This window comes from Ostrea edulis, chromosome 1 (assembly GCF_947568905.1).
Source record: "Ostrea edulis chromosome 1, xbOstEdul1.1, whole genome shotgun sequence".
Lineage (NCBI taxonomy): Eukaryota > Metazoa > Mollusca > Bivalvia > Ostreida > Ostreidae > Ostrea > Ostrea edulis.
In genome coordinates, this window is record NC_079164.1 from 79009250 (window position 1) to 79026043 (window position 16794).

Genomic DNA, 16794 nt, shown 5'->3' on the forward strand with positions numbered 1-16794 from the left:
TTATAGATATGCCACATCATTCCTGACTTTACAATGTATCCCATGCAACTCGGCTCATGCACCCTTGGGTGCATATATTGATTTTTTTTTTATTGTATACATTTTAATGGTTTATGTCTTTCTTTTTTTAATTATTTTTTTACATTTTACAGTATAAATAATTGTGTTGTATACTTTCAGGAGCGGTATCTTACAGAAAGATATGATCAGTTAATGCAAGTTTGGCTGAAGAAGATTGAAAGAATTGAAAATAGTGCTAAAAGAAAGTAAGTATAGTTGACATGTGGTCCTGTAAATAACTTGTACTTTGCAAGACTTTTTGTGTTCTAATAGTTGCCACATTGAATTTATCAGCAAAACACAAGTTTGTGTATGTTGAAATTGTTTATCACAAAAATGTGTATATACAGGTACAAAAGTATTCATTAAAATTTTGTTTTCCTATCAAGGAAATTTAAATAAATTTCTTGCAAATAAAAAATTTATGTACAATGTTTGATTTAAAATTTGTATTTGAAGACTCAACTTGTTCATTGTTGTCAACATTTTCAAAGCATGATGCAATTTTTTTTATCTGACAGAGCTAAAGATACAAAAATGAGGGAATATTTTGAAAAAGTATTCCCTGAAATCAAGAAGAACCGGGAGGATAAAGAGAGGTTTTCTAGGTAAACATGACTTAGATTTGAAAGAAGTGATCAACTTGTAATAAAAGTATACATTCATAACAAAGAAAACAGGTGTAGACTTCACTATTCAATGTTTTATCATCATATAAGAAAAGTAACTGCATTTTCAGGAACATGTACTGTAGTTATGCTCCCCGAAAAATGTCGGGGGTGTGTATTTGTCCGTTTATCCGTCTGAGTTCTTAACTCCTATTCTTTTTATCAGAAATAATTGATCACTAATGTCCCTAGAAACTAGGACTTTTGGACCAGAGTCTCTCAAGGCCATTTAGGAAAGGTCAAGGTCACTCGGAACATATCAACAGTTTTTGAACAGGTATTGATCATATGTCACACAAATGACTAATAAGCAAATAGCACTCTGACAAAGGTCATTCAAGGTCATTTGTAAAGGTCAAGGTCACTTAGAACATATATGAATTTATATATGAAAGCTTAAATATGAACTTATATATGAAAAAACCCAACTTTATTTCAACAATATTTCAAAAGTTATTGATCATCGTGCAAGTCATTCGTCATATGAAGTAGTTCTTTGGTTAGATGCAGTGCGGGGAACATCCATCAGTTTTACTTTTAAGTATTGTTTGATTATTTGATTTGGCTAAATCACTGTTCAACATCAATTCATAAGAATGTTATACTTTGAAAGACATAAATTTACTTAATTAGTGATAAATAAATACAAAAATGTCGAAGCAAGAATTTTTACTTCAAAGTGAGGTTTCTCATTGATTGAACACAAATATTACTGCTTGTGTATAAGGAATCAGCAGTGTATAGAATCATACTATTGTTATCTTCTGCAATGCGAGTCGTCACCTTGTTCAATTTTGACTCGTACAGTGTAGCAATGTACTGATCTTCCGTCAGGCACTATCTACCTTGATCTCTACTGTATCCTATTTTTGTTGTTCTCTCCGAGGGGAGTATATTAGTCCAGTGTAATTGGGAGTGCATCACAGTGTTAAAACACGTGTTGTTGCCTATTGTGTATGTAACCTACCCAGTGAATCAGTAGTTGGTCTCTAATTAAAGGACACATCTCGTGTTTTCAAAGTATACAGAATTATATGCATTTTGTCTTCCTTATGCTTATAGAAATTAATTGTAATAGTTTGTTCACTGAAGTATTGCGATAATTAGCCACAATATGGACTTAAATCTAAGCCCCGATTTCAAAAAGCCTAGTTAATTAGATAGGTAGTCACGTGGTACAGTGACGTCATATGCGACCTTCGTCGATCAACTTGTTGTAATAGTAGTGTTAGATATTTTTTAAAACTCGGGTTTTAGGGGCCTAATTTATTTACCATGGATAACATTTATTTCGATGTTGACAAATTTCCCGAGTCTTATATCTTTTAGCCACCAGTGCATACAAATAGCGACCCAAATGTAGCGAGGAAAGCGAGTATGAAATCTGCATAAATTTGCGAGTAAATAATGTTTACATGGGATCACTGTCTAAACACTATTTGGTAATGCCATTTCTGTAAACAACTGTAATTAGCGTTGTTGCTTTTCTAAAATAAACAGAGCAATTATTATTAAATTTATTTTTGGAGAAGTTAGATAGGCCTAAATTATAATACGATTACGTACATGTAGCATTGACAACTAGGCCTACCGTCACGGGTGCATTTCGGGGAAAAAAATATAATAAAAATGATCGAAGTTATTGTGAAAATCACAATACTTTTAAATTATTTTATTCAAGCTCAATTTTATTAATCATTATTTTTTGTTATCTACACATTGTTACTTAGGAAGTGGGAGCGCGGCGTGCTGTTGTTGTAAACACGTACGCGTTCCTTTAAAAAAAAAATGAAAGCATTATAATTCAATTCAAAGTTGGGAAGTATCATATTTTATTATTTATAATTGAAAGTTCTATTAATTTCTTTTTTAAAACTACCAGTTGGTAGACACTGCTAGCAAAGTTCTGCCTATATGGTGTTACAAGGTGAAGGTCAGTTGGTGAGAGTGTGTATTGAATTTGAGAGCAGAACGGAAAGCATATGCGGTAGGCCTATATGTAACAGTGCGAAGCTTCGATAGAACCATTTTCTCGCAGTTTATATACGTCTTTGTCCAAGAGCTTGTTTGAAAAAGTATAGGGACAAATTCTACTGGGTTTTTTTTTTTATGGCAAAGTCGTTGTGCCAACAAAAAATATTCACGTCTTGTCCCTCATACCTTCCTTCGAAAATTGAAAAAAACACAGTCCAAATCATCTCTACTGACAGCAAGTACACCCTTAAACGGCACACAACACCCCAATGCAGTGTTATTTACAAGCCGTTAATGTGATAATTGTTTGTTTGTCAATTAAATCTAATCTGTTTATGAAATGGCTAACAAATGTTTTCAAATCTTCTCGCTCGAGGTCGCATATGACGTCACAGATAATGGCGCGTAAAATATCGAAGAAAATATGCATATCGCAAGATTTGAATTTCATCGCAATCAAACTCGAAAACTACGCAAACTGTTTCTTTTAAAACACATGTAAAGTAGTTTTAGGCATGAAATGAATTAATTTTGCTGAAAAAATTAAAAAGTTTAAAAACACGAGATGTGTCCTTTAAGGTATACAATTAACAACAACAACAACAACCCCAATAATTATGTTTTATTATTTGGATCTATATAGAAAAGTAGATATCTACAGAAATCTTGGTGTCCAGCTTATAAAGTAATTCACTGCGAGATTTATTCTTTAGATTTAACTTTGAACTTCTTGGAAAGATTGTTTGGGGGATAAGGAAATCATATTTTTCCAGAAAAGCTCATGGTAAAATGGTACATAAATCAATCTTCTTTAACTTATACTAAGTAAAGTATAGCATTTGAAGTTGAGCAAGGGAATATCACTTTCCGAAAATTTTTACATCATATAAATTTTAATGCTTGAATATCGGGTAATTTTGGCGCACTGGGAATTTAGGCTTTTTTGTCAGATGAGGAAATTTCTCCAATTCTAAAAGCGCCAAGATTTCCATTCATATGAATCATAGTTGCATAAAAATGAAACTCCACCAAAAAATAGAGGGCCAATATTTTAAACTCCTTTTTTTAGAAAAGTCCACCAAATATTCCAGACGCCCAAATTACCCGATATACGGTAAGCTATTACATTAAAGACGGACCATCTGAACTAGCACTATCTATTTCTACAATCAATTTAAAACAATGTCACCGGTCTTAAGTCTGTAAAACTTTACTATTATCTATACCTTAAATTTGACACTGGTGTTCTTTTATGTATCATAAGGCAGCTTGTACGTGGATGACTAATATGATTTGGAATAATTTAAAGTTTTTTACCAAAAGTATCGTAATTTCATTAGAAAGGAAAGAACTTACATGAAATATATTTCATTGTGTGCAGGGCAGGGACTCGGGCAGGGAACAATGGAGTTTACGCTCGCAGTGAAGCTGAACTGGAGCAGATCATGGATGGACTCCATGAACAAGAGGTCAGTTAAAATTCAGAAATCGGTATGTTACAGTATTGAAACCAAAATATAAGTTTTATACGCCCGTCTTGACGTATTATGGTATGACGTCCGTCTGCCCTGACCTTGTGGGCAGGATACAGACCGAACCGTAAGCTCCAGGATTTTACAACTTGGCACATTTGATCATCATGATGAGAGGAAGATGCCTATTGTTTTTCAAGGTTAGAGGTCAAAGGTCAAGGTTGTAGTATCAGTTAATAGGTAAACCTTGTAGGTAGAATACAGACTGAACTATTCGAGCTAGGACTGTCAAACTTGGTACACATACTCCTCATGCCAAGTGGAGGAGTCTTTTTGTTTTTGAAGGTCAAAGGTCGTGGTTGTTGTATCACATAATAGGAAAACCTTGTGGGAAGGATGCAGATCAAACCATAAGATCCAGGACATTACAGTGTAGTACATTTGATGACCATGATGAGAGGAAGAGGCCTATTATTTTTTAAGGTCAAGGCCACAGTATCACTTAGTAGGAAAACCATGTAGGCAGTATACAGACCGAAATGTTGGGGCTAGGATCATGAAATTTGGTACACGTACATTGTATGCCAAGTGGAGGATGTCTATTGTTTCTCAAGGTCAAGGTCGTAGTAGCAGGATACAGACCTAACCGTTGGGGCTAGGACCATCAAACTTGGTACACACACATGTACATCTTATGCCAAGTGAAAATATTACATAGAGAGTACATGGTTTGTCTTGTTTTTACAATGCAAAGAAAGTATGTCACACCCTAATGATTGCTGATACTACTTGAAGCCAAGTTCTACAAATTATGGTGTAAGAAAAACACCCTATATTAGACTTTCACGGGCATATTTTGTACAGTTGACGGTACTCGTGTTATGACTACCATTGTTTCAGGACAAAATTTTTGATAAGTAAATATTTTCTTTCCAAGCAGTATTTAAGTGATACTTGAAGTACACTAAATTATGAAATTGTGATGTCGAGAATCATACATATGATGTAAACTCAATGATGATATAGTTGAGACGTAATGATTTTTTTTAGGAGGAGGACAAGAAGATGAGAAGTTATGCAGTTGTGCCTCCAATGATGTTAGATGCTCGACAGCGTAAATTACGGTACACCAACAACAATGGCCGTGTTGATGACCCAATGGCTGATTATGAAGAAAGGAAGTTCATTAATGTATGGACAACACAAGAAAAGAACATTTTTAAGGAAAAGTACTTACAGCATCCCAAAAGCTTCTCATACATTGCCCAGTTTTTGGAGAGAAAGGTATCAAAACAATATACTACTCTGGTTTATCTTGCTTTTAATGACATTTTGTGCATTTTCATTCAATTTGGACATTGAAGAACGTATGGATATGTTGCTTACTGATTATTGAATCGGTTTTTACAGAGTGTGGCAGACTGTGTGCAGTATTACTATCAAACAAAAAAGACCGAAAACTATAAGCACCTCCTCCGTAAACAGACTGTCAGAAAACAAAAGTGGAAGAAACCTCAGGTAGACATACATGTTCATTTATGTTGCCCCGTAATCTCAGGTAGACATACATGTTCATTTATATTGCCCCGTAATCTCAGGTAGACATGCATGTTCATTTATATTGCCCCATAATTTCAGGTAGACATACATGTTCATTTATATTGCCCCGTAATCTCAGGTAGACATGCATGATCATTTATATTGCCCCGTATTATGCAGGAATCCTTTCATTACTGTATTACCAAGCACCTAAATTTCATGACTACATAAAGAAATTTTAGGGAGAGGTTCTAAGAACTTGTACCTAACTTCATTGTAGATGTTATATTACAATGAAATATGTTCAAAATCAAATCAAAGAAATTTGAGAGAAGTTTTAGAATCTTTTACAGATACTCTGTAAACAAATAAGTACTTTAAAAGTTTGCTTAGCAAGTTATCATGCTATACTGTACATAGAATGATTTGAAACAACACATGCAGTTTAAAATTTGTATACAGTATATGGTGTTCTGACGTGAACATTTTCTTGTATGATTCAGCAAACAGCCACTCGCCCTCAGGAAGATGGAAACAAGGATCGCCCTGCCGGAGCTGAGGATGAGGTAGTCTCCTCAGGCACCTCAGAGCAACAAGTGGAAACCTCAGACAGTTGTGTTCCAGCATCCTCCTCCAGTGAGGCAGACATCAAAATCAAAGAGGAGGAGTTTTCCTCAGATGACAATGAGGCGGTCGCAGCAGTTACTGCAGGGGGAGAAGGGGATGGTGAGTTTGTAATAAAATTCACCTGGTTGTAGGATGTTCGTTTTAGCTCACCTGAGTCAAAGGTTAGTCATATTGATATGCAAGCATCCCCAGGTAGTGCAGATTCAAGTTGGTTCAAATTTTGGTTCCTGAAAGTAGGATGGGACCACTGTAGGGAATCAAAGCTTTATGTGGAAATATATAGGAAATGTCTTCTAAAGAACAGCAGGGCTATGATAAGTAATTAGCATGAAGTATTCTTAGGTAGTGCAGATTCAAGTTTATTCAAATCATGTTTCCCAGGAGTGGGTTGAGGCCACAATAGGGAAGCAAAGTTTTACAGAAGAATTTATAGGAAAACATTTTTAAAATCTTCATCTCAATAACAACAGGGCCATGATTAGTCATATTAATATGCAAGTATCTACAGGTAGTTCAAATTCAAGAATGTTCACATCAGGGGCCATGGCGACTGGGGTGAGCAGTGTGGCCCATTGGCCTCTTATTTAAAAAGAGATCTGTGTTTTCGATTTATTATATTGGTTCAGGATTTGAAGTACACAGGCTATCCATAATGTTCATCAACATTTTTTTTCTATGATTGGCGTTATACACTGCAAAATTGATACTATATGAACTCACTATGCTTATTATACCCCCCGCAACAAGTTGTGGGGGGGGGGGGGGGGTATACTGGAATCGGGTTGTCCGTCCGTCCGTCTGTAGAGGCAATGGTTTCCGGGCTCTAAAGCATTATCCTTTCCACCTACCGTCACCATATCATACATATGGACTACCCATGGGATGAAGATGTTCCCTATCGATTTTGGGGTCAAAAGGTCAAAGGTCAAGCGCACTGGACATCGAAGTAGCAATATGGTTTCCTGGCTCTAAAGCGTTATCCTTTCCACCTACAGTCACCATATCATACATATGGACTACCCATGGGATGAAGATGTTCCCTATCGATTTTGGGGTCAAAAGGTCAAAAGTCAAGCGCACTGGACATCGAAGTAGCAATATGGTTTCCTGGCTCTAAAGCATTATCCTTTCCACCTACAGTCACCATATCATACATATGGACTACCCATGGGATGAAGATGTTCCCTATCGATTTTGGAGTCAAAAGGTCACAGGACACGCGCACTGGACATCGAAGTAGCAATATGGTTCGGTTTGTCATGCCATTTGTTTTTTACACTCAGAAAAGAGGTAGTTTATACCTATTACCAACACCCTTTGGGAGATTGGGGTAAGCAGGGGGTATTCTTAGTGAGCATTGCTCACAGTACCTCTTGTTTATACATAGACACCTTAGTTAAAAGTAGGAAATAGTCTTTAAAAGAAATTGTCTTTTGCTTTTATAGTTTTCTATTGCATAGAAAGCCATAACTGATCATATATTAAACGTCATTATGAAATTATAGGGAGGGGACAAATCACAGTTCTATTACCTCAAAATGTTGCATATATAGTTGTGTAGTGAAAATTAGATTCACAATTCATATTTTATGTTTTCATGAAATTTGAACATTTATGTATATTTATTTGAATTTGGATAATCTGCAACTAATGACATTCCTACGAATACACTTTATGATGACATGTTGTTTACTCAGGATGGCATGAGAGTGTCACAATTAATTTCTATTCATTGAAAGAATTTTCAGGTTGTATCTCTGAAAATTGGTAAATAATCTACTAAACTTCACTAAGACCCATCAATAGGTTTGAAAGGGATATGATGTGAAAGATAGGTTTTTGACAAAAATTCAAATATCTGGTTTTGTATTTTTTGTTTGTAAAGTGTACTGAATTTGTAGGTGGTGCCCACAATTGTGCCATTTGTGATATGCATCTGGAGCATTATGGTCTAAGTCGACCTTTGACCCAAAGTAACTGTGATCTGTATGGCATGAAGGAAGAAAACCTCAAACCTGACATGAGGGTCTGCAGTAGCTGTCGCTGTAAATCAGTCAGACGCAGATACACACAGTAAGATACAAATGTCTGCAAAAATGAAAAAGTGTGGAATTAAACTTATTTTTAATCAAAGAAAGCAAAGTGATCAGTAAAAGAGTATTATGTGAATTACATGAAATTAAAATGAAAAAGTGTGAAATTGAATATTTTAATCAAAGAAAAGCCAGTGATTAGTAAAAGAATATTATGTGAATTACATGTACATGAAATTTAAATTTAGATCCCTTTGCAGATGCCCTGTTCCCTCATGTAAAACACCGAAGAGAAAGGTCAAGCGTCTGAGACCTCTACCTCCTAAATGGGCCGAGATGACAGCTGAAGCCAAAGAACCAATCATGAAAGAATTGCGTAAGTGCAAGCTATATCTGTGTAAGATAAATACTTACATGTGTGTTACTGAGAATTTGAGTTTTTTTATAGATGAAATTTGTTTTTAACTTATAGAACTTACTGATGACATTACAAAATGTTGCTCAGCCTGTTTCAACCGGATAGCCAGGAAGTTGGGAACCAGTACAGGGCCTGGGGACCAGGTTACACAAATGACCCCCGAAACAACAGATACTACTGGTATGTACAATAATCTGCCTGACAGGAAAATGTAAACAATACTTGACTTTGAGTTTGTTGTGGAAGCAAGTGGACACGTGGTACTGTACTCAGAAAATGTTCTGATGATACATTTGTGCTACCATGCAGATTCGGAAGCAATTAAATATACATGCAGATGCAAAATCTCTGATGATATATGCAGTGTTCAGATTAAAAAAATATGACCTTTCTTTGTTACAGAGAGTGTTGAAACATCTCGGTGGACAGAAGATGAGATGGAAGTTGCTAAACAAGGTATGTTTTGCTAGAACTATGCAGATTAGAATTATTCATACATACATACTTGCATATGATTTGTTTTGACACATACATGTACATGTACTTTCTAATTACAAATGTCAGTATGTTTGATTATCAGTTACTCTTTCATTTGAGACATATTAGGTTGCATGTATGATAGGAACAGGGAGGGTGTGTAGTGCATTGTGATATTCTTCTGTTGTAGGACTGAGGCTTCATGGCAGAGATTGGGCAGCCATTGCCAACATGGTGCCCACTAAGACGGATGCTCAATGCAAAAACTTCTACTTCAACTACAAGAAAAAGCTCAACTTAGAGCAGATTGTCCAAGAGCATGCCAAGGAAAAGGTACACAAAAGTTTATTTTCATACATCTATTATTCATTTATTGGTGAGATTCTTTTCAAGGTACATTTTAGGTATATGTACAGTTCTTATGATTTGAAATATATTGGAAAAAAATTGAAAATCTTAATTGTGTACATAGAATTCACTTTTAATATTTGAAAATTTCAGTGAAAAATACAATGAAGATGTACATATATACTGGAATTGTTCTGTATTAATCTTTATTAAATGATTCTATCACTAAACAGGTTCTAAATACTCAAGAGGTGGACAAAAGGACAACGTCCATCTGCGAGAGCATCGCGTCCACGGTGACTGCGCCCTCTGATGTGGAGGACATGTCGTCCGGTATGGAGGACAATGATGAGGATAATGACTCAGATACTACTAGTGCTCCAAGTCCTTCTAATCAGAGGATGGAGGAAGGTAGGGGTCCAGATACAGGAAGTCCAGTTAGAAAACCAGTGTAGGGGTAAAATGCCCAACTTATCAAAGTGATCGATCAAAACATTCTACTTGGATTTAGTATAGAATTTTGATAGATCAAAAATACTTGTATGAATTTCATTCAGATTTAAGGGGTAAATTTTAATGTAGTGGTGCAAAACTAACATTAAGGATTAAGAATAAAAGCAAGAAAACAGCATACCTTGTTAATAACAAATAGTATTCTACGTTAAGTGATCCCACGTTCTGTAAAATGTGTTTTCTCTGTTTTCTCAATGTTTTCTAATAATTTTGTTTTTAAAACTCAGAAATGTTTTAGATATTCCTTCTATATAAAAAAGTAACACATTTTTTTTAACCATCAATGTGTGCATATATTTCACATTTTATACCTCCAGCCCCCTTATTTCTAGTGTTCACGATACCAAAGTTTAAATGTACTTTGATTGACTGATTTTTCTCTGCTATTAACTACAGTGAAACTTCTCCAAACCGGCCCCTCAGAAAACCGGTTCTCCCTGAATATCGGCCGATTTTCAAAGTCCTGGCAGAAATCTTAACATTTCCTTACGAAGAAAGTCTTACAAAACCGGCCACCCCTGAAAACCAGGCATCGGCCACTTTTTAAAGTACATTTGTTAACAAACGTGTAATTTACCCTTATAATACCGGCCACATTTTGAAGACTAGAAAAGTTTGGCCAAAGAGTGATCTAAATCGGCCAGGTGCGCAGCAAATTGACTGACCAACAGGCCAGGTGAGAAATTATCTACCAGAGATGTGAAAAACACAAGTGGCCTCCCTAATTTCTATTGTTTACCTGTGCTATCATGGGTATTAAGTGACACTTAGCTAATCCAAGCGACCCTTCCAATTCTATGCAAAGTGTAAAAAACAGTTAGGAACATATGGAATCAATAAGTATCAAACGCCATATTGTTGTACCATACTATCGCATGGATATAAGCGGTAGTTGATAAAGAACAAACCCATGTCTGTTAATGATAATTATTAATTAATAAATTAATTTTCTTGGTTTCCATAGACGTAAAATTCCTAAGAAATATTTAAATTACAATTTCATATTTACTACTATACTTTTTAAAAACGTCAAAACAAATTTGTTAATGATATAAGCGATGAATGTAAACAGAGTGTTTATAAGTAAGAGGCATTCCAATAATAGGCTTCTGTGTTTTCTTTAAGTATCCTGTTATAGATAGTTTAAAATTAGATGATTTCAGCGAGAATTTATAATTACCTGCAAGTACAAATGGACTAATTTGATCTCTACCGATAATTTATCATGGATCACCAGAACAAAGTGAACAGTACCTACTTTGACAATATTGAGATAAAATGTCTCTAAATGCTAAATTCTCGGTAAACCGGCCATCCCTATAAACCGGCCGTTTTTATCGGTCCGAGAGCCGGCTGGTTTAGAGAAGTTTCACTGTATTCCTGAATTTTTATATTCATCTCTACAAAATGTATAGATAAAAAAAATGTTTTCAATCTTTCAGCAGCTTCCGATTTGAGTTGCAGGATAAACACTTTTGTGATTTTACTTAGGTTCCATAAAGGAGGAGAAACTGGAGGGAAACACGGTGACGGAGGTATCCTCTGAACTCCAATGCCCCACCACAGTGGGCCTTCCTCAAAACTTGACTTCTAACAAGCCTCTGAGTGCCTCCCAGGGAAGCCTGAGGAGCGTGGACAATGACAGCAGTGCTACCATGAGTGCTGACGAGGCCCCTCCCTCCGGAGGCCAGACCCACAGGGAACAACAGAGTATGTTTCATTGTTTTATTGAAATTTATTTTTTAGATATATTTTCTGGATTGTATTTTATATACGTTGTTGTGTCCCTCTTCAGGTGAACCAAGAGATTCCTTTAGTCCAAGAACATCAGGAATACCAGCCTCAAAATTGCCTCTCCAGCAGCCCAGCTCAGGTGGCTTCCCACACCAACCCCAACCAACAAGTCAGACTCACATGCAGCAGATGATGCAGGGGGTGCAGTTAGGGATGCCCAATCAGCCCCGACCCTCTACCAGCCCAGGAGTACAGATGAGAGGTGGGCAGATTCCTCATCCATCAGCAGTCCGACATAGTCCAGTTCCTGGTAGAGTGGGCTCAAGCCCAGCTCATGACATTGATCATAACAGTCCATCTCGACCATCCAGCCGAGACATCAGAGAAGTTCAGCCAGGAATGGGTCAGACAATAAATCCCGCAGTGTTAGATTACTCTGGCCGACAGACAATACAGGGTCAGCCAGGGAGAAACAATATGTATAACATTATGTATCAGGGCGATCCTGCCCAACACAGACCCTCTAGTGCCATGTCAGAGCCAGGTTTTGTCAACCAGAGCCACCTCAGCAGAAGCATGTCACCAGTTGTAACCAGCAGCAAGAACATCCAGAGCCAGAACGACCCCAAACGAATGTCCTGTGTTCGGGATCTCATCCATTCAGCTATTGAGAGGAACTTAGTTCAGTCGGACCGTCCTGGAGAGAGACCTCCCGAAAAACGTAATTAAGATTTAAAATGAAATTAGAAATAAGTTATAATTGGATTTTTCCATGGTTTACTGTTGCTCAGGTGACCTATTGCTATCTGTTTTCTTCTGTCATCGTGCGTCGGTTATAAACTTTTGAACATTTTTAGCTTCTTTGGAACAGCCAGACCAATTTTCTAATCAAATTTGGTTTTTTGGTCTCCATTTCAAACTTCTTGGTAACCATCAAGAAATATTTTACTCGTTATTTGGAATGTAAATATAATGCTCAGTTCAAACTGCACCTACATTTCAAAATAAATGTGGAAATTATTTGCCGAACTATTTTTACCCCACCATATAAAGATATACTGGCATTGCAAAGCAAACCTATATGAGCACCTGTAATCAGTGTAACCAGCCCTTGCTTTATTAATACTGTTCCCGATCCTTGTATTGAGACTTTTTCTATAACTTTCTTGGTATTTCAGACGTATCTTTTCTTGATTTCAGAAAAGTTGTATTTGAATTAGATATAGCTTTTGTTTTTAATGAGATTTTAAGAATAGCCTCAAAGTAATCTGTCAGTGACATCAATTGTACAACGGAACTGAAAATGAAATGAATAATATGTAAGGACTGCTAATGATGACATCACACATAATTTTGGAGGGGATTTAAGAATTCAAATGGTTATGAAATGCACTTGGGTATTGGGTAAAAGCATGACTACTTGACCATGGAAATTAATCGTTTGGGATAAGTTTTCCATCAACCATCTGCAAATATAAAATTATGCATATACACTTTAATTATTAAATGGTGCATAAACACTTTAATAGATGGTTTGCAGTAATGTTCAAGCATGTAATTATATCTTGCAGATTAATCCACAAGGCAAGATTGACCAAATAAAGTCTTGTGAAATATTACTGTATAAACATACTAATAATGAATATCATCAAAATAAAGTGTCGTGAGATAATGCATTCTATATTTAGAATATAATTTGTTTAGGTCCAGCATCATCAGAGCCAGTATACAGAGGCCAACCAGTGATTCCAGGTGGAGGGCAATATAATGTACAGGACCTACGAAAAGAGAAGCCTGAATATGGTGGGCGTCATTCTGTGTCTCCTTATCACATGCCACCAGGCAGGATGGAAAGAGAACCTCCAGACAGCAGGGAAAGAAGTGTGGATCTCCCTCAGGACCTTTCAAAAGCTCCCCATGGCTACAGAGGAAATCCCCGAGATTTTGGGAGTCAGCCTCAGTATGAATATAGAAGGCCAGCAGAAGATCCCTTACCCAGATCCTCTGGACCTCCGCCAGCCCATTCTCAGAAACCAGCTGGATTTTTTCACAGTGAGGCACTACCATTGACCAACAGACCTCCATCAGTGGAGCAGAAGTCTCCACAGCCATACCAGCATGAGAGACAGGCCGTGTCTCCAGCAATCAGCAGACACATCCCACCAAGCACTTCCCCTTACCCAGGAATGCCTCCTGGTATGGATCCTCATGGCCGTGGGCAGCCCCGACAGACCATTCCACCACCCCCTCCCCTGATCAATAACAAAGGACCATCTCCCAAGCTAAATACAAAGTCGCCCCCATCAAGTGCTCACCCCTCTATGTTAGTACCTGGTTCTATTATACACTCAGCCTCTGGCTCTATAACCCAGGGTACACCAGTAAGGACCATGGCTCAGAACATGAATCCAAATCAAGTAGCAGGTATAGCACAGCGTCAAGAGGCAATGCATAGACAAGCTCTACCAGTCCAACCCAGGATGCCTAGCGGGTCGATAACAAGCGGCACACCTGTTAATAGAGAGATGGGCATCCGAGGAGCCCCAGGAAACATGGATGGACCTAGGATGCATATGCAATGGGAGCAGCAACAGAGGATGATGATTGAACAGCACATGGGCAGACCACAACAGTATCCTCAACAAGGCATGCCATTCCCATATCAGTCAGAGAACAGCACCAGACAGACTATCAGATGTGACTTTGAAACCTCAAGACAGATGGGAGGACCACACAGGAAACAGGAAAATCAGCCTTCGCCAAGAGGAAAGGAGGCAAAGACGGGCCCTTACCCGGGTTCTTTAATGCCAGGGTATCCCCAGACCACCCAGGGACTGATCTATCTTCAACCAGGGCAAATGCCTATGCATCCTGATAGGAGGTTGTCACCTCATCCATCCCATAATGTACCACCACATGAGGAGAAACCCAGTGGGTGGCACAAACAAGGAATGACAGGTCCTGGCCAACTTCCACATGATCGACCAAGTATAACTCATGGCACAGGGCGCCCTAGTGTGATCACAGTCAATGACAGACCTGATTATCCAGGGGTGGGTGCACAAGGTGCACATTCCCCCCGATATGATCCAATGTTGCAACGTCAACAGCAGCAGCCACGGTCCAGCATACCAGCTACTACTCTGGCAGCTCAGCAACAAGAGTACACCCGGAGACAAATGCAGGAAAAACAAGAACAACTGGAGAGGGAAAATGCAAACAAAACCAAGGCATTCAATTTAGAGGAGCAAATAAGACGTGAAATTATGGATTCCCCAAAAGAAGAGAGAATTCATAAAAGTGACACAGAATCCAACAGAAGCTCATCGAACCGATCCTCCCCAGGATACAGAAGTAATATTCAGACTCCAGCTGAATTCTTTAAAGTTTTTGCACAGGAGCCAAGTGGAGCAAGTCGTTCTGGGAGTGAAAGGCAATCCTCTTTAACTGCTGCAAACTTGATTGACGCTATAATTATTCATCAGATAAACAATTCTACTGAGGAAACCTCCACTACCAAATCAGAGACAACTATGGTTTCCTCCATGACTCGGCCTAAACTGGAGCCACCAGATTCAGCCCAGCATCCAGTGCCACAATCCATGTTACCAGACCAGAAGTCTCCACCAGCCATGCATGGCAAGAAGAGATGGGTCCATGAATCTCAACAGAGGCCTGCACAGTCCTCTCCAATGCCAAGCACCCCTCAGGTAAACTTTACATATTGTTAATTAGTATGCAGTTATATAATGTAATTGGTATTTATTATCAATGATTATGGACAAATTTTTCAAGTGAACAACACTAAGCTAGGTTATACAAAACAGAGACTTCATACATGGTTAACGGATAGTTCAAGGTCAAATATTTTTGAAGGTCATGCTGATACAATGTATGTCAAGGTAAATTTTTCCATAACAGCTGTGACACAGTTAGCAACATGGTGTTTGACAAGCATGCCTTTTCTTTTCTCACCTTGTTTTATATGAGCAATAGAGATGCCCTTGTTTCACAGTGGTAATAAAGGACTTTACCCTTGAGTTGTGGCATGCAGATTTCACTGCCGGACTGTGGAAGATATTAACTAAAGATTTTACATAGTGATAAACATGGCATGTGAAAAACTACTCTGGCCAAAATTTATAAGTGCAGTCAGTATTGCCACAATGTAGGTGAAATATTCATAAGATGGGGTCATTGATTGATTGTATATTGTTTAACGTACATGTACCTCTCGAGAATATGTCACTCATATGGAGATGTCACGATTACCGGTAAAGGGCTGTAAAATTTAGGCCTATTCTTGATGCTTACGGCCTTTGATCAGGGAGGGATCTTTATCGTGCCACACCTGTTGTGACATGGGACCTTTGTTTTTGCGGTCTCCGACGAAGGACCTAGAAGATTTATATTTTGTAAATCATTTAAAGCCACTAACAGGCCTGCAAAGTTTTATGCAGAATTTAGGAAAATGGAGTAACAGATGAATTTACATATATATATATATATATATAGAGAGAGAGAGAGAGAGAGAGAGAGTTTGCATTGCAAAGAAAAGTAGAATTGACTTTTTTTAAAATACCTATTGTTAATCACAGGGTGGTTCAGGGCATGTGTCTGACAATGACAACAGTCCAACCACTTCAAGTGTAGAGGCCCGGACACCCAAACCTGAAGGTTCTGGTGGGGAACAAAAAAATAGCATGACTCTAGGGGAGCATATCACCTCTATTATCATGATGGACTATGGCAACAGCAAGCAACATCTTAAAAACAATGTCCTCAGTCAGATCAATGGAAACCCTGAGGAGTCATGTAAGTATTCACTAGTATTAATTCTTCAGTATGCAAGAAATATTTGTTTGAAGTTTTTGAGTATGTCATAAGTACATTTAAAATATATTAAAAGAAGTATTTGATTTTAAATTGTA

The 16794-nt window shown here is 37.6% G+C and overlaps 1 protein-coding gene across 15 annotated transcripts in view; it reads left to right on the top strand.

The window, feature by feature from the left end:
* Positions 1 to 16794, top strand: part of LOC125679637 (serine/arginine repetitive matrix protein 2-like) — a 55475-nt gene that overhangs the window by 33547 nt on the left and 5134 nt on the right. For 9 of the 15 annotated variants that reach the window (XM_056161991.1, XM_056161993.1, XM_048919073.2 and 6 more), the window contains 17 exons: positions 181 to 266; positions 582 to 668; positions 3772 to 3816; positions 4084 to 4171; positions 5225 to 5458; positions 5585 to 5692; positions 6217 to 6439; positions 8242 to 8413; positions 8634 to 8749; positions 8846 to 8971; positions 9194 to 9247; positions 9459 to 9601; positions 9850 to 10027; positions 11621 to 11839; positions 11925 to 12584; positions 13568 to 15573; positions 16462 to 16678. In XM_056161991.1, the coding sequence (XP_056017966.1) occupies positions 181 to 266; positions 582 to 668; positions 3772 to 3816; positions 4084 to 4171; positions 5225 to 5458; positions 5585 to 5692; positions 6217 to 6439; positions 8242 to 8413; positions 8634 to 8749; positions 8846 to 8971; positions 9194 to 9247; positions 9459 to 9601; positions 9850 to 10027; positions 11621 to 11839; positions 11925 to 12584; positions 13568 to 15573; positions 16462 to 16678 (4762 nt within the window). The remainder of the gene's footprint in view (positions 1 to 180; positions 267 to 581; positions 669 to 3771; positions 3817 to 4083; positions 4172 to 5224; positions 5459 to 5584; positions 5693 to 6216; positions 6440 to 8241; positions 8414 to 8633; positions 8750 to 8845; positions 8972 to 9193; positions 9248 to 9458; positions 9602 to 9849; positions 10028 to 11620; positions 11840 to 11924; positions 12585 to 13567; positions 15574 to 16461; positions 16679 to 16794) is intronic. The other 6 variants (XM_056161995.1, XM_056162000.1, XM_048919055.2 and 3 more) reach the window with 1 other exon arrangement.